At 35.5% G+C, this 19094-nt stretch overlaps 1 protein-coding gene across 3 annotated transcripts in view; it reads left to right on the top strand.

Moving 5' to 3' along the window:
• Positions 1 to 19094, top strand: part of LOC128854922 (disintegrin and metalloproteinase domain-containing protein 10) — a 202814-nt gene that overhangs the window by 37711 nt on the left and 146009 nt on the right. For all 3 annotated transcript variants that reach the window (XM_054089393.1, XM_054089392.1, XM_054089394.1), the window contains exon 2: positions 3610 to 4534. In XM_054089393.1, the coding sequence (XP_053945368.1) occupies positions 4453 to 4534 (82 nt within the window). In that variant the 5' untranslated portion in view covers positions 3610 to 4452. The remainder of the gene's footprint in view (positions 1 to 3609; positions 4535 to 19094) is intronic.

Below are 19094 nucleotides of genomic sequence, written 5' to 3'. Positions count from 1 at the left end.
TCATCATCAGGTTTGTGCTCTTTTTTAAATCATTTGGTGTGTTTTACTAAACCATATACAAAGTTTAACACAAAAGTTAATTGCAACACTTTATTTGAAACTTAATTTCTGACCTCAGTTCATGTCATGCATACAAAGATGAGGCAAGAACCAGATTTATTTGCATTCAAATGTCTTACTTACTTCAGAATAAGCGCATTCGATTCACCACTTCTCTGCTCGTTATGTTTGGGCCCTGCTCGCTTGACGAAAAATTGGAATGTGAAGGCAACGCATCGGTTCTATGCAAAGAAACGACAGATGAGAATATATTTTACGAAGAGATTTCTAATTCAGGGTGGGAGAAAAACTCTCATCTCATTATAAAAAACGACATGAAAGACCAGGAAATACTGCGATATCTTCAACAGCCTCATATAAAATCACTTCCTTCTCTAAAATGGGAAAAATGGCTAATGGAAGCAACGCTCAGGTAATAAAGCAAATCTAATCTGTGGAAAGTGTGACTGCCAATGAGGAAATTACGATTTTGTGATTATTATATTTAATAGTGAAGATTAAATCTTAAATTTTTAAACGTTCTAAATTTGTTCTATGTGCATGTTACTTTTAAGAGAAGAGTAAAAAAATGTCGATGGTTGTTTTATTTTATATATATTATTTCAATATAATTGGGAAACTATTATTTTTTAAATGCATTAGTAGCTACTAAATGCTTAGTGGTGGTGAAAATTTTGATCTCGTGTACTATGTTCAACATTGCCAGGCTGTTAGGCACTTAAGGCCAAGAGATAGGATTTCAAGCATCGTTTTTTTACTCTTAAGGTGAGGTTCTAGTCAAAATCGACCAAAAAAACTTTTTTTGTATTACTTTATTTTCAGCCTTATGGTCTCAAAAATGTGTAGGCAAAAAGATATTTCTCTATCTAATTGATTTTTCGAGTTATAGCGTATAGACGAGAGAGCGCGTCGGCCGAAAAACAGGTAGAAGCGTGCGCTCGAGCCGCTTCGTCGAACTTTAAACGCGTTTCTCTCGAAACACCTTAGTTTTAGCGCGAATCCGCTTCAACGACTACACCAATTTCGACGTTTGGCGACACAAATTAAAGCTTATTCAATTTGGGGACCTTCAGGAAGCGATTTTTGTGAAAAAAAAAATTTTAGTATTGTTTTTTACAACGTTAGAACAAATAAAAAGAGGCAAAAAAGGTGTTTTTTTTTTAAAGGGTTTTTTAAAAATCGGAAATTCATAAGGCCCCACAATTTTATCTACTTTAAGATTTTTTTTGGTTTTTTCGTTTCAGATCACTTGGCAGGGCTGTAGAGTGCCCCGCGCACACTGTCCACCGCCGCGCATGACCGTCGCCAGTGGGGGCTGGAGCTGCCATTTTATATGATACTATTTTTACTCGAAAAATTTTTGTAAACTTTTGTAAACACATTTTTGGGCCTTTGGACTTCAATTATAAATATTTGTAATGAGCCTATTCACTATGTATTTATATTATTATTCTGCGCGAGAAAGGGAATACATGTTTCGACCGCCAGAAAAAATTTATTTTCGAAAATCTACACGATTTTAAAGCCACTAAAACTAGCACTATTTTATACAAAGATACAATTAGTTTTAACCCTGCCTAATCGAAATTTGTCTAAAAATTCAGATTAAGACTTTGAAATTTTTATGAAATTTTTTTCAGTTTAATTTTAATTTGTACAAAGTTTGGAACTGAAATTTATATGGTTTGGTATTCTTGATCAATTTTGATTTGTAAGAGAATAAATTATAATTCCATAAACAAATTTTAAGGGACAAATAAGTCCCTGTGACATAGTCTACGTCTTTTGGAATGCTTAAATATAAAAAGTGAATTCTAAGTAAATTTTAAAACAAAAGCGCATTAAGCAGGACTTAAGTTTGTGAAAGAATTCGTTCAAAGACAAACCACTTAGAAGCGTGTGATTTTGGAAAACAAATTAATCAAATAAAGTTCTTCATAAAAAACGATCTGCCATGCGAAGGTGACGTAAAATTGTGTGCTCCTCCATTTGTGGAAAACATTAAGATGCACGTCTCAAATAGGAGAAGACCAAATACCCAAATAGGGTGTAATATACTTTATATACGCATATATATCCATATGGTGGTAGTAAAAATCTTGATTTAGTGCACTAGGCCGAACTATGATAACTCATTGGCATAACTCGTTAATTTTAATTTTCATATAAATACCACTTTTTTCGCATTTAACTATAAAGCAGTGGGAAAGGCATCCAATGAACCATACGCTAATCTATAACTTTAGTTAGTAATATGTTTCGATAATATCTGGCAAATGCATTACCACATTAACGTAGATAAGCAGGAATCCATTAAAGAAAAGTTTGGGCTATTTGTCTTATGAGATTTCCAATTTCTTATGAGACTCGTTCTTCCCACATACGATATTGGCATGAGGCCTATCAATCTTTCCACTCTTGCTAAAAATATCGTTTTATTTACACTACCAATTTATGGCAAATTTTTTCTGGTAAAATTTAATCCTGATATTACCTCTCGAGTGCACTCCAAACAGTTTAATCCTTCGTTTTTTTAAGCCATGTAAACAATTTTAAACTCAATGAACCATTTTAATTTTTTATTCAGCGAATTCATGTTTTTTTTGTTCTAGCTGAACGCGCTGAAGCTGGCTCTCGTTCGCCACTTTGTTTGGTGAGGAAATTCGAGGGGCATGCATCTCGTCATTTGTTGCATCAAATATCATACAAAGAAAAATTCCGAAGACTAATGTTTAAGAAATTATCTTGGTAAAGATGTAGAGATACATTAAAATATGAAAGATTTATTTGCTTCTTTATGTGTGTAAACATTTTAAGTTAGAGGTAAGAAATTCACTAAAAGCGTTGCAGGCTAGTCACTATTCTTATTCCAAATATGGATCTTAACAATCATATGTGAAAATTATCATTACACCATTTAAATGTACACCACGAACAAGTCAACATATAAAATCCGTCAAAAAGTCGTTTCATGCTAATGCCTAATTGTTATGAATGTCGATATATCGATGTTTTAGATTGTTCAGCAACACTTTGCCCTACAGCAGCAGTATTCTCAACAGAAAGTCCAATTTTTGGTTTGCCAGTCCTTTGCTGTCATCGACAGAACCAGTTTTTTGGAAGCTTTTCACCAATTTTTGTATTGTCGACTCATTCTTTAGATTATTTTCACCGAAAAATCATGAATTTTGCGGTATGGTGTTCTTAAAGATCGAACATTTTCATAATAAATTGTACATCTGTCTACTTGACAAATGTCAAAAATGACACACAAAAAATGTACCGCTTATGAATTATTCACTACATCTAGGCGTCACTTTTGAAATACCCTTTATTATTATTTTTTTATTAACGGTGAATTCTTAGCATGAGGTAAATGTTTTTAAAATAACTGTGATAATAAGTTGACTCACTAACAGGTTTTGTGTGATTCCGATTGAATAAATTATGAAGACTTCCGTTTTTATCTAATTTAAGAACTATCAGTAAAAAAACGTCCAATATTACTACTTGCTATTTATAAATTTACATTTTTGTTTTTCCTTTCAGATACGCGTAGCTGTGTAATAATTTTTGAACGAATTCAACACATGCCACACATACATATACATACATATGTGTATATACATATTGTATGAATACTCTATGATATTTCTCCTGTGATATTTAATCAAAATTTTTGTTTCCTAAAAGAATTGAAAATTGCAAATATTTAAACGCATACAACAACTATACAACAACTACTACATTGACGCTCATAAAAAAGTGTTGCTTAATATTTTTGGTTTTAATTCTGACATGTGTTTGGCGTGTTCGAAACGGGAATGTTACCAAATACACTCGTTGTAATCTACTGCCAACAACCGACGCAAGAACAACGTCCAGCCGATAACAGTATCATCATCAGAAGCACCAATTACAGCAACAGCTACATTAACAGCATCAGCACCAGCAACAGCAACAGCAACGACATTGGCAATTGCCAGCACCACAACGTGAACGACATCAACAACGTGAACGGCCACGCCTCAATCAAATATGAAAATTGTGCTGGTCAAGTGTGTCGTGTTTGTGGTTGCATTTTGAGTGTGTTAACGTCGTTAGCAAGTCTGCAACAAGCGTCATTCACGCATCCCGTTAACGTTTCAGTAGTCCAGCAATCGCAACGAATAGAACAACAAAAGCGACAGCTAAGGAAACAAATACAAAAATATATACAGAAACAACAAGTCTGTAGAACTCTTACGAAACAAGCAACGCAAGCAATAACGTTCCCGTTGTGGTCGCACTTCCGCCAGTTGCACGTACACGTAGTCCAAGCATTGAGGGCTATTGAACTGTATGCGAAGCAGAAGTATTGGAAACGGAAATTTGAAAACATAATTCGAAAATATGAATTTAATTATTGTCGCCATTGTGCTACTAATGGCCCACAAGGAATACATGGCAAGTCCAACACCATTAAAATTACCAGGTAAGTGGCCGTATTCAGAAGCACGCAATACATCTCAATATGTACATATACTGGTATGTTTGTAATATACATATATATATATTTGCATATAAGGGCGGCTCAATTTTTATTCGACATCGTTCCTATATAATTCTAGGGGAAAAAGTCCACTAGAACATAAAAATCCACTGAAGTAAACTTTTTGCCCTCAAAATTTTAAAGGAAGCTAACTTTAATTAATATAACGTTAATATGAAGATTAACATTGACCAAACTACTAATAGCAGGGAACAAAAATAACAGTTATTTTGAATTTACAATTTGAAAGCGTTGAAAGAGAATTCGCAATGTTGAAGAATCAAAGGTCTCCCTGTATGAACACGGTTAATGAAATTCTTTTGAAAGAGAGTTGACATCTTGTAGATACAAATTATACATGCCAACCATCATCAGCAGCAATTTACGAGAAGCATATCGTGGTCTAGTACTTTCAATTTGGTTTATTAATTTTGCGCAGCGGTGTTCCTTGACGTCTCGCAGGCGTTTGACAAAGTTTGGCATACGGGTTTACTCCACAAACTAAAATTGATTTTGCCCAGGAATTATTGCAAAATCCTTTCTTCTTACCTTGATGGCAGATACTTTCGTGTCAGACTTGACAACGCTTATTCTTCATTGCAAAAAGCAAGCGCGGGGGTACCTCAAGGAAGCATCCTAGGCCCTCTCCTGTTCCTCTTGTATACGTATAACTTACCGGTTTACGAGCAACACGTTACCGCAACCTTTGCAGATGGCACGGCTATCCTAGCAGTTGGAGAAGTGATCGAGACTACAACGACGAAATTGCAATCAGCGGTGAGTTCTATTGCAACAGGGGCAAAAAAAATGGCGTATCAAATTAAGTAATTCAAAATCAGTGTACATTGTATTCGGCCGGAAAAAAAAACAATTTACAAGCCAGTCTACATAAACAGCGTAAATATACCGTACGTCAACGAGGCAAAATATCTTGGGATAACCCTTGATGCTAAACTGCGTTGGGAGGCGCATGTCAAGAAAAAGCGTGAAGAGCTGGAATTAAAAACAAAAAATCTTCTTTATCTTATTGGTAGACACTCTATTCTGTCAACGAACAACAAACTACTGCTATATAAACAAATTCTTAAACCGGTCTGGACGTATGGCATTCAGCTATGGGGATGCTCAAGCGAATCTTGCATGCCTATTAAATCCATAGTATGCTCCATACAATGCTCCATACTATGTGAGAAATCTCAACCTCCATCGTGATCTTGGTATGCTACTCGTCACTGACGTGGCGAAAAAGTCTGCCATGGCTCACAGACAACATTTAAGTACACATGTCAACGCTGAAGCATTGGCTTTGCTTCAGCCAAATACTCATCATCGGCGGCTCAAGCGTAAAAGAGTTTTAGACCAGATGGGCACCCAGTAGCAGCTGTACCTTATATATTTATACATTCATAATAAATTTATGAATATTGAGGCATCTTAGTTTTTCCTTTTTTAATATATATGTTCAATAAAAATTGCTCGTTAGTATCTTTATTTACTTGTACTAGTTGTAATTTCTAAACGTTATTCTGTTTATATTTTAAGATATGTTAATAAAAAAACAAACAAACAAAATTTGTCAGTCTGACTTTTAACCAAGCAAATTTCCTTGATTTTCAATATGCCAGCATTAATAACAAACTTCTCTAGCTAATGATGCATTTTGGTTTGCGTTGAGGTGATGTTTATATAAATGTAAGTAAGCAAGGGAATACTCACATCTACTTTAATTTAGTATTTCTTCCTTTGTGCAGTCCGGCTATGACGACTTCATACAAGAACTTGAACCAAATGTTAACTCCAAATTGAAAAGTCAATTTATGATCTTAACTTTGGCTTTTCAATTTGCAACTTGTTGAGGAACACGGGCAGGAATGTACCTTCTGCACTGCTCATCAACTATCTGACGAACTATTTTAAAAATCAGTTATTTTCTATTGGCCCACTGTAGCAGAGACTCTATGAGTAGGATGCAATCTGCTATGAGCAATGATGTGAGCTCTGCTCCACAGTTGCCGTTTCGGTTCCCCAGCAGGAACGTCAAAAAAGAGTCCTTTACACCGTTTCAGTTTTTTGAAGCACATCACACACTTTTTTGTGTTTTTTGTTATATTATTTAGATATTAATCGAATCAACATTTTCAATAGACAAATGGCAAAGTAAACACACAAATGTAAACAAGCAAATCATGTTGACGCTATTCATGTCTACGCCGAAAAATCAGCTTTGTGAATGCCATCACTGTAATAAATTCGCCTTCGGCATAACTTTACTCACTAGTGGCGAATCTTGCTCGATAACTTCTCTATTTCTCGTCTAGCGAGCCGAGCCCAAATATAGCGAGCAGAGAAGTGGCGAATCTAAGGCGTTTGATATCACATATGACCAATCGAAATAAATGAGACGAAATGGGCAAACGATTACATTGTGGATGCTAGTAAGAGTACTGAGATTGTGACTCCATAATATTTTTGCCTTGTATTTCAACTCAGAGATAAATGAAATTGGGCCGAGTCAAACCGTGTGCAATGTGCAGAAATAACTGATTTGTTATTAATAAACTCCTGTGTTATTGCGGCATGAGGTTGAATGAAGTTTGCATTTCATGTTATTGATAATTGTTATCCCCTTGGGGACGGAGCCGCTCGACGAGCGAGCGTCGCTGAGGACGAGAGGTATTGGAGCGCGCAGTAAAGAAAATAAATACGTTGAACGTTATAAAAACTAAGGCTTTATAATTTTTCATAAAATCAAAAATTGTATTTCCACTTGACGAAGTAATGCCGTCACCTTGCGTCTTATCGGATATAGAGTAATATTCGTCAGAACTGTCACTATCTAATGTATCATCTCTAGATCGCTTAGTCATCATGCAAAGGATAAAATATAAAATATATAAAAGGCCTGCTGGCTCCTCTGGCAGTGACACTGAAAGATTGAATCGAAGAACTGAAATTCGTTTTGACTCTACCGTCGTCTCACATCGTAAGTTTACATTATAAGAAAGATAAGACCTTATCGCTCATGGCCCCTAAAGTCTTTGTATGAAAGCGTGATTGTTTTACTGTACCTATGCGTAACTTATTGCTCAGAACGACAGATGTCGCGAGCCTTGCAGCTAGCAACTAATTTGGGCGGGTATATGCCGACCCGCGTCCGGAACGGTAAAATAGCTTGGGCAGCTATATGCAGACACTCGTCCCCAAAGTATTGATAATCAGAATTCTTGAGCAATAGTTATCAGGCAACATAAAATATACTTATATATATTGGCAATAACCTTATTGGCAGTGAAAAGACTATACCACTTATATAACTGTTATTAGGCAACATTGAAATATAACTCTCATTGGCGAAATAAAAAATATTTCTCATCTAATAACTGCTATGGAGCAACGTTTTTGCGATAAATCTTATAACTGTTATGCCCCTGACTACGAATGTAATTTTTTTATACAAAATAGGACTTGGGTTTTTTCGGGTATGAAGAATTTTCTTTTTGATTTCTAGTTTTTATTTAAAGAACCCCCGATGGGGTTATATGTAATTTTTTAATACAATAATAGGAAAAGTATACTTATGTAATTTTTGTATATCTAAATCTAACTAAAACTTGCAGAAAAACAAAAGTAGTTTACATTTTACAATATTTCCAAAGATTAATTAGAACCTTTCTTTTCTTATCTTTCCCTTTTTTATAATTGAACGGCATATTTCGTTCTACTTTTTTTCTGCTTTCTAACTTCATTGTCATAACTATTAGCCAACCCTAATGCATTTAAGTGTATAGTGGGATGTATTAGTTCATATGCACGTGCTTACGTAAATACTTACTTACTTCACTTCCTCGAGAAAACATATACATATACATGGATGTATGTTTGTACTCATACATATATAGCTTCTAATGAAAAATTCATGTGCAACTAAGGCATCTATCTGCCATTAATGCATATTTGATATGGTGGGAGTTCAGGGTATTATTTACCGATGCCAATGGTCATGAACGCCCACCATGAAATATTCAAAAAAAGTGGATAGTCTAGAGTGGCATAATTCTATGGTGCATTTTAACAAAGTAAAGCCAACTACTTTTGCTGAAAAACTAATACTGTACCACTATCCAATTGTTTTTCGAATCACATTTCACATTTAAATTTTAAAAGCTTACGTATTTCATGTTTGTTTTTGAGAGTTTATTAAAGAAAAATATGTACAATTCGTTCATTTACTTACTACCAGAGCGTTCAATAATGTGTGTGACTGACACATAGAAAGCGGCACTAGTACTAAATCAATATTTTTTTCGAAAGTTGGCAACCTTTTTAGGTTTACTGTCAAAATCATATGTTAATCCGACCATTTGTTTACAAGTTACAGTGCTTTAAGTGACGCTACTTTTGAGTTTTTAAAAAAAATGAATTCAAAGCAATTCCTTGTGCGGATTTATCATTGTTTTTTAATGAAGAAAAAATACTGTTCAATGCCAGGAATGGCTTGAAAAACATTATTCGGACTCTGCTCCATCAAAAAGAAGCATTTGTTATTGGTATGCCGAATTCAAACGTGGTCGTACAGACACCGATGACATTCCATCTACTGGAAGGCTAAATGACGCTGTTATTCCGGAAAACGTTGAAAAAACACTGAAAAGCATTATGCCCGACCGTAAAGTGAAAGTGAGGGAGATTGCTGACATTCTAAAGATATCAGCAGGCAGTGTACACACCATAATACACGAGCATTTGGGTATGAAAAAGGTGTTTTCCAAATGGGTGCCGCGTTTGTTCACACCGGAGCAAAAACAACAACGGATCGATGATTCAAAGAGCTCTTTAGACATGTTTACGCGCAATAAGTCGGAGGTTTTGCGTCGGTACACCACAATGGATGAAACATGGATCCACCATTTCACTCCAGAGTCAAATCGGCAGCCTGCTGAGTGGCATGCAGCCGGTGAAAGCCACCCAAAGCGACCAAAGACGCAGCAGTCGGCTGGCAAGATTATGGCGTCTGTATTTTGGGATGCGCATTAGCGTGGCAGTTATTTGACCTATTTTTTTATTTAGAATATTTTTTCGCGGGCTACCCTCCAGTTTGGTTCCATTCTATATAAAAATAACCTCTGTGAAATTTGGTGCCAATCGGATAGGGGAAAAGTGTGCCCCCGAGCCTTTCAATATGCAAAATTTACCCCAAAATGACAAAAAATTTTAATTTCATTAAAAGTGTGTTTTTTATTTTACATGAGTATATATACAGCGTAAATAAGTAGTAAAAGAATTTAATTGGTAAAGTATATTAAATTATATATATATAAATTGAAGAAGGAAATTATTATCCATACAGTATTTAGCATATATAGTTCCATATGACGCTTACTTCATTGCAATTTAGTTTAATAACAACATATAAAAAAACTAAAAAAAAGAAATAACTCATTGAAGAAAATAAAATAAAAATGAATTAAAAATCTTTATTTTTAGATATAGTTTGTTTATTGCTGTCTGGGAACTTCTGTCGATAGTCACTTACAACTTGGAGCACGTACTGCATTTGTCGCTCGTTTTTTGTATATAACTTATTAAAATCCTCTACTAGTTTAACACCTCTCTCCGCTGTATCATTTGTTGCTTTAAGTTTATTAACTACTTTTAAAGCTTGGACGAAATCTTCGTGTTTGTGCCACCGGGCAGGATCTGGGCATAGGAATTCGTCATTTATGTTAAATCTTGTAAAGAATCGGTTTGTCTTGATGGAGATAAATTGTTCAAGTCCTTGGTTTAATAATTCAGGAACTTGGCTTGTTTCCACGGTTATCCTTTTAATACTTTTTTCACATTCATTTTAAATTTTGATTGGGTCAAAGAAGACCAAGGCGATGGATTCAGGTTTCCGCAAGGGTTTCGCAAACAGCTGTTGCCTGTTCTTTTCTACTCCCTGATTGCAATGCAGGTACACCAAAAAGTTGATCAGCACCGCAATTTAAAGGAATAACAGGAAGTCGGTCTACTGTCCCTTTACCTGTTAGTGATGGCAGTAATTTACAATCCCAATGTATCGTAGCGGCAGGCAATTCCTTATCCTTAAAAATGTTTTTGATTTCGGTAGCTTTCTTTTCGCGGAGTTTCTCACGAGAATTGTTAATAGACCTCCTGTTGATCGCAAAAGTCTCCACATCTTGACCAAGGGGTTCAAGTGTAGCTATAAGAATATGAACTGAATTCCTGTCACTGATCTTGCACTTATCCAAAGCAGCAGCAAGCTTAGGAGTTATTATTATTTGTCGTCCTCTTTTTTGTTTTGCTGGGACAGGCAAATGTTTTGAGCATTGCGGAATTTCCTTTGAAGCCCGCGCTTCTAAATCTTCTCCGCTGATTGTTTAAGAACTGCTTATCTTCTTCAATGGATATGATATTCAGTGCATTGGCGTGTGTAATATCGAAGAGATCCTCGAGTTTTTCAACGAAATCTTTTTCTTTTTTCTTATGATCCATCGACGTTCTTGCAGCATGCTTTTGAAGTTGCCGCCACTGCTGATAGAGACCTTCTAACTTTGGTATACAGTTCTTTAGTTCTTGCGTCGGAATTCGGGCTTTCTCCCAATATATCATCACTTCCCGCACAGCTAGTGAAGCACTGCCTCGTATTGTTAACTTACACACCCGTAAATTGAAAAAAAAACTTGTAACGTTTGTTTTACAGATGGAAGTTTGTTTCCAAAAATTTCATTTGAATAATACCCGAGCAGATAAATTTTTTCTCGTAATAGAGGTCGCGACATTGTACTACCGAATGTCTTCACTTCAAATGTTGTACGCAACTAATGATTTTTTTAAAAAACTTTAATACAAAACTTTTTTACCCATAAAAATTTGAATTACCGTTGTTATTTCAGAAACGAAATGCTCTCCTACTTTATTTGATACTAGTACTAGTTTTTGATATTGATATTATCCAAGACATGATGTGTGCGTTAGTCAAAACGCGAACCCAATTTTTTATGGGCGGAAAACTGTTTGAAGAAATCTATTTTCATTTCGAATTTCAAAATGTGATCAGTTGATAAGTTATCTCACATATTTTAACTTCCGTTTTGTTTTTGTAATTCAGAAATTGAAGAAAAATGGAAAATTTTTGACAGAGTTGTCAAAAAGCAAGGGTCGAACGACTTGATAGATTCTGCATTGAATATATATTTTTTTTAAGTGTAATAATTTGAATTATCATTGTAATGTGATAAACTAAGTGCTCGGCTACTTTACTTACTACTAGTACTTATAGGTACTACGAATTTTCGGGTTTTTTGAAACTTTGAAGGCCCGGGGGCACACTTTCCACTTACCAGATTTACTTCAAACTTTTTTTCCACCATATTTATATATAAAGGAACCAATCTGGGGGGTAGCACCAATAAAAAAATAATCTTGCAAAATAACTGCCACCCTAATGCGCATGGAATAATATTCATCGACTATCTCCAGAAGGGGCAGACCATCAACAGCGACTATTATATAGCATTATTGGAGCGTTTGAAAGACGAAATCGCAAAGAAACGGCCTCATATGGCGAAGAAAAAAGTGTTGTTCCACCAAGACAATGCACCGTGTCACAAATCAATGAAAACGATGGCAAAATTTAACGAATTGGGCTTTGAATTGCTTCCCCATCCACCGTATTCTCCAGATTTGGCCCCCAGCGACTACTGGCTCTTCGCAGACCTCAAAAAGATGCTCCGTGGTATGAGATTTGGCTCAAATGATGAAGTTATCGCCGAAACTGAGGCCTATTTTGAAGGCAAAGAAAAATAAGTGCTACCAACACCAAGAAATGGGTCATGTGAATAAAAAGGTAATTCAATGAAATGTGAAGTGTAAGCTAGTATTGAGGTGGATAAGAATTTCAGTTTCACCTGCTGCTTTTTGTTGACCAGTAAAAACTAGTTTTTGCAGCGCTGGTGTGAATAAGAGCTAGTGAATACTTCAAATAGTTAGTTTATACCAGGTTGTTCAATAAATTTTTCGGTTCAATATGGAAAATACAATTTTATGGTTTGAAATACACTTTTCTTATTCAGTATAAGCTCCCTGAACATCAATACACTTGTTCAACGCGATTCCAATTTATGAATTCCATACCTGAAGTGATAATCTGGAAAAGCTGCAAAATACGCTTCCATAGCTGTTATGATCTCATCATTTGATGAAAAACGCTTTCCACGCATGAATTTTCTTAGGTCTGGAAGCAGATGGAAGTCGCTAGGGGCCAAATTTGGTGAATACTGTGGATGCCCCAACAATTTGAACTTCTTGTGACACAGTGCATTGTCCTGATGACAAAAATGTTTTTCATTTGCAAACTGGGTCTTTTTTCACGGAGTTTTTCCTTCAGCTGATCTAAAATGTTACAATAATATTCCGTATTTGGAATTTATTGTATTACCAGTTTGCAAGTAATCCGCAAACAAAGTTTATTTCGCATCCCAAAAAAACTGATGCTGACATCTTCTTGGCCGATTTCTGGACATGAACTTGTTTCGGAAGAACCAGGTTCACACAACTCTTCAGTCTCTGTTTTTGATGTAGGATCAAGGTAATAGACCCAAGTCTCATCCATAGTGATGAATCGACGCACAAAATCACTTTTACCCTTTCGAAAACGCTCTAAATGACGCGTTCGAATGTGTTTCTGTTCCATTGTTAGCGAATGCGACACCCAATGTTCACGCAGCTTTCAGAAACACAATACTTCAGTCAATTGGGGTTACACTGCCCAATGAGATGCCTAAGGATTAAATTTCCTTCAGTCACTCGACGATTTTGCAATACGATATCCTGAATTTTTTCTACGATTCCTAGTATTGTTGCTATTTTTGGACGTCCTTGACGTCTTCAAGGCTTGTACGATTACGTTTAAATTCAGGAACTCATCTTTCTGCTGCACTAATTGATGACGAAAAGCCCTTATACACTCTCAACATTCGTTCATAAATTGCCGTTGCTTTCAAAAATAAAAATTCAATCTGTGATACGCTGATATTAAATGGCTTGTAAATAAAGAATGAATTAACAGATGGATATGAAGAGTGTACCAACATAACAAACAAATTTAGGCTAGTAGCAATGCCCTCTCTTATCGAGCCTCTCTTATTGAACAACCTAGTACTTTGACTTATTCAAACATATGTGGGAGGTGCCTGACAGTTTTATTATTTACTATACAATACTAAACAAAATTGGAAAAGCTACGAATACTAGTGATAGGAAATTTTTGTCTTGTTGTATTAGGGCACATTCTCTTCTAGCCGATCATTTTAAATTATGTAGATTTTGGAAAGGAAACCTAAAATTGTTAGCGGAACGTGGAAGGATGAAAATTTTCCGCTTTCCTAGTGATCGTGGCTTTCAAAATTATGCGTTTCTTCCCAATTGAGCGGCAGGATTTTATTCTGTCTACTAATATTCGTTTGAATGAGTCTGGATCGTGTATAGATTATAGGTATAACATGATACATCAAGCGTTAACGGTAGCCTCAAAAAAAAAATGCATGTGGTCTAATTGTAGCTCCGAGGCGGCCAGTTCTCATCGATAAGGCTACTAATGACACGATTACCGAATATAGCGCTCATAATATCTATGTTTGATTAGCTGAGGACGTGGCATCCAAATGAAAAGAATAATTAAGCTTCATAGCTAAATTGGCTATTACTACAATATTTCCGAAAAAGTTTCCAATGATTTGCGTACATCGAAACCAGCTGATATATTGGCTTCGAGGCAATTACATTAGAGTTTTCGATCAGAAGACGCGCCATTTAAAAAAATGCCAAAAAGAGATGTTGTTCAAGCTTTAAGCGATCCATTTTGTATAGCGAAGATGTGTATTTTTTGAGCGCAAAATGGCTGTCAAACTAAAATTTCATTTAAAAAGTAGCTAGCTAATGGAGCACTTTTAAATACTCGTGTCCAGGTCTAACTGGAAAGAGCAGCTAGTGCTTGTTATTCCTTCAAAGGTAGAATAATTATTCACAATTATTTGTACTCTTTTCAGTACACAAAAAAAAGTATTTAAAAAAATATATTGTAAAAAATATACATAAAAATGCTATAATATAAATATCACTATATGAGTAAATATATAAATAAGTATATAAATTTAACTCAGTAACAAAGAGAAATTTTATCGGTCAATAATTTAAATCAACTATTTACCATTGGGATGCAAATTTAAATGCGAAAATATGATGGAAAGGCATAACGAAAGAAATCAATGGTAAATCAGGAGAGTATTGTGTTGTTGTAATGGCGAATATACTTAATTGAAATGATGGAAAATAAATTAATTTTATATCATGATTAAATAGAGCTTTTATGTCTCACCGCTTCACTTTAATTATCACTTACTACCACTATTGACTTATTTAATAATTAATGAATAATAAAGTCAGAGAGAGAGAGAGAGAGAGTGAGAGAAGGAAGAGGCAGGCAAGCATCAATATTTATAACAGTATATGGTATGTTTACGTTGGTGTTGATGTTGTTAGAGACTTGTTGACAGTTGTGGTCCACGCCAAGCTCATCTACTGATTTACCTTTGCCACGCAGACTGTCCTTGCAAATTAAGTTAATATGATTCCTAAAGTTTGCTTAGCATGTGCAAATTCTACACTTGCATACATACATCCACATAACCCCACATAAACAAACAAGACCACGAATGCATTCATGAAAACGTGTACGTCAAACAAGCACGTGTCCATAACGATAATACCCACACAAATATCCATACATAAGCATACTGCTGAGCGACTAGCTGTTGTTGTCACAGGATCAGACCGGCGTCGACGACAGCACCCCTGCGATGGCGACCGAACTTTTTTGTCCCTTAACGGATGCGAGTGGGTTTGGTTGAGTTGCGGGTGAGGGCGTTTGGTTGGCGGTCGGCTGTTCGGGGCCGGAGGACGGGGAACGGGGGCATACTCGAACACCAGCCAATTTAAAATGTCAATTAATTAGCAGATTGCCAACAGATGCATACAAGTGGAAAATTGATTACTGCTACATAACAGCACAAATCATCTCTTTCTCTCGAAATCATCTGATGTCATGTGCACTGAGACGATTTGATTTCGGTCTTTTTCGTATTGGTAAAAGCAATTCTAGCGACAGCAGGGAATACGGTGTCAGGGGCAATACCAACCGCGCCTTGACTTGTTTTGCCATTCCAGTGCACTCGATTCGTTTTGGCTTAATTGGTTTCACTGCGGGACGACTTCATTTATGTACGCGCGACTTGAATGCTAAAAAAAAAAAACTGCAATAATGATAAAAAAAAGTTTCTTTTTAATTATAATTTTTCTATTTCTTCCATTTTAAATTTTAATATCACTAGCCTACTCCGTTGGCTGTCTGATAGTATAATGCGTACTTGAGAGAAGAAAAAGGAGTGGTGGTATCCCGCCAATGCATCTCTGAATAATTTGCAGTGAATATTAAAAATACTGAACTTTTCGATAATTGGTTTATGTAATCTTGAAACCTTTAAGACTCAACTTTTTGATATAACATTGAACGATTTGTTCTTTCTGAAAAATTTAGGGTGTGTCAAACGTTGCCCAGAGATAATAATGAACATTTAATTATATGACGTAATCACAAACATAGTCCAAACCCCGATGCTAACTTTTTTAAACAAAAATATTTTTGAAAAATATTATGTAACTTTGTTATGTGAAAATAACAGAATTTTTCATCAAAATAAATCAATAGTGAAAGCACAGCAAATTAATAAAATACCTATTCCTCCAACTTTTTTCACTTATTTTCATTTGAATATAAAATGAATAAATGATTGGCGCATATACTTCTGTTACAATAGATGTTTGGCCGAGCTCCTCCTTCCTTTAGTGATATTCGCCTTGATGTTGTTCCACAAATAGAGGGACCTACAGTTTCAAGTCGACTACGAACGGCAGATGGTTTATATGAGAAGCTTTTTCGTGGCAGAAATACATTCGGAGAGGTACCATATTCTGCCGAGGGACAACCGCTATTAGAAAAAACTTTTTCTACATTTAGGTGTTTCATTTACGGAGATTCGAGCCTACGTACTCCGATGTAGTATGTATATATACATAAGTCGCAAATCTGATCGAAATTTTCTCGACAGAGATATCTTTTTAAAACTTAATCACTCCGGCAATGCAACACTTATTTGTGGAGTAAATTTTTGAAAATTTTGAAATTTGATAAGTTGTAAAATGATCAGCTTCGAAGCGCGGTGGCGCAAAAGTAATCACCTTATCGGAAGATTTCTAATTTTTACTTAATTACGCCATACCTCAGTCATTTTTGACAATTGAGAACTCGACAGCTGCAGGATACAAACAGGCAAGCAATGGAGCGCATAAAGATTTTATTTTCGCCTTTTTGCATCATTAAAATTATTTACATCACTAAAAGGATCAAATTTTTTTTGTTTTTCAAGCAATTCCTTCGAAAAACAAACTAAATGATATTGCTTTTCTGCCCCTTTTTGCGCGCGAAATAAAATTATCAAAGCAACGCACAACCCAGAAATCAAAATTAGTCCTCCTACGTTTTGCTCCGCGAAATCTTCTTATGTTGAATCTGAATGTCAAAATATTCGACTACAAGATTGTGAGCCTCTGCCGCCACATTTAGCAAATTCTACCGATCGAAAGGCAAAACGCAATTCTAAGTAAGCAGAAAAATGCATCAAACTTCAAGTAAAGAATTTTTGGGCAGAATTTTTTGTTTTGTTGGTTTCGTCAAATGACATTCCGAAGAGCCTCAAAGACACACAAAAATGAACTAATGTGTACATGGCATATGGTGAAGTAGCGGTACTATTTGTATTCTTGAGGCACAGCGATATGAAAAAAACTGGCGCGCCAGCACTCACAGGTTCGCAAGCATATTAAATACATACATTATTTTGTGGAATTCACAGGAATTCCCTGAATTGCACATGTATACATACATGTGTACATACGTGTTGAATTCAAAGGAGCTTAGTTTGACGCGCTTATTTAAAATATATATAACAATTTGGTGGTTTTGCTCAGCTGTGCACGATTCTTTCTGTGTGACCAAAGTCTCACGAAAAGCAAAGCACCTGAATTCACTTCACGCTTACTGAAAGATCAAAACAAAACTGGGTAATTTTTGTACACACGATTCAGTTGTACAGGCTGCGTAAGCCTCTTAGCCTCCTACTACAAGTACGCCGATGTAAGCAGCTATATATGGGATGTATTTCAACCTTGAATGTGATGCTTTTAGCTCTTTAAGGGGACCCGGTGGTCTAGAGATGAAAAAAATCGATTTTTTTTTTATATATTTCGAAAGTATTGTATCTTAAGAATATACTGTGAAATTTTCATGTGGAAACTCCCAATATTATAGCTTCTATAGCCCATTAATTAGGTAGAGAGCGGTCCGCGCACCTCAAATTTTAAGATACATAAATATCTCGAACGAAAAAAAACTATTCAACCGAATCGTCTGAAATTTTAATATGTAGAATTATATTATTATTTCGTATTTTTTGATTAAAAACTGAAAAACCCCATTTTCTATACTGTCAAATTCAAAACCGCGCCATATTGTCAATTTTTGTTTCTTTTTTATTTTAGTACGGGACATAGCTACAGTTATACTGATTAATTTTTTTTTAGATTTTGTGTTTCAAATAAATAGAAGAACCAAAGTGGACAACACCGTCTAGGTCCAATTTTTCAGGAGGGTCAACTTCAGCGCCATTTTTAAAATTACTAAAATTTTTTTTTTTTTCATGGTAGTATAACGAAAAGTGTCAGTTGTGAATAACTCGTAGGCAATACCGTTTTTACAATTTTACACGATAGAATAATGCATTAAAATTATTGAAATTTAATATGAAAGTCATCGATCTTTAAGAATAACATAACGCAAAATTCGTAGCTCCTTAGTGGCATTCATCGACTCGACTGTTTGGCGGATTTTATCGACAGGCTCATGGGAAACATTTAAACGATGCCACTTTTCTCATATACATAATTATTAAGCGCCGTATTTTGAATAAAAATAGTGAAATCTGAAAGGATCTAAACCTGAATGAATGAATGAATGAAAAAATGTAAACCATGTCTAGGCGTGTTTTTCAAATACCCTTATATGGCGTATGCGAAATGCCTCTCTTCTAAATACCCGAATATCTAAGCACATCATTAGTGATGGTTTCCATCTGGCGTTCTCTTGATGGAACAGAAGCTCCTTCCCATTCACCTATTCGGGTCACTTCTGCTCGATAGACCAATTCAATTAGATTAGTTATCTGTGGCGAAATCTTTTTGGCTGTTTATCTGGGCTTGACGATTGTTTTTTTTCAGCCGGTTGGTTGGTTTTTTGGTTACCCGGCTGTTTCGTATGTGGCCCATTTTTAATCGCCCGTTCCAAGCCGTTTCAGTTTACTTTTGAAAGTAGCCTTACGCAAATGGTTGC

This window comes from Anastrepha ludens, chromosome 2, assembly GCF_028408465.1.
Source record: "Anastrepha ludens isolate Willacy chromosome 2, idAnaLude1.1, whole genome shotgun sequence".
NCBI classification, from domain to species: Eukaryota; Metazoa; Arthropoda; class Insecta; order Diptera; family Tephritidae; genus Anastrepha; species Anastrepha ludens.
The sequence above is the reverse complement of the archived record's forward strand: the minus strand, read 5'-3'. Positions and strand labels throughout refer to the sequence as shown.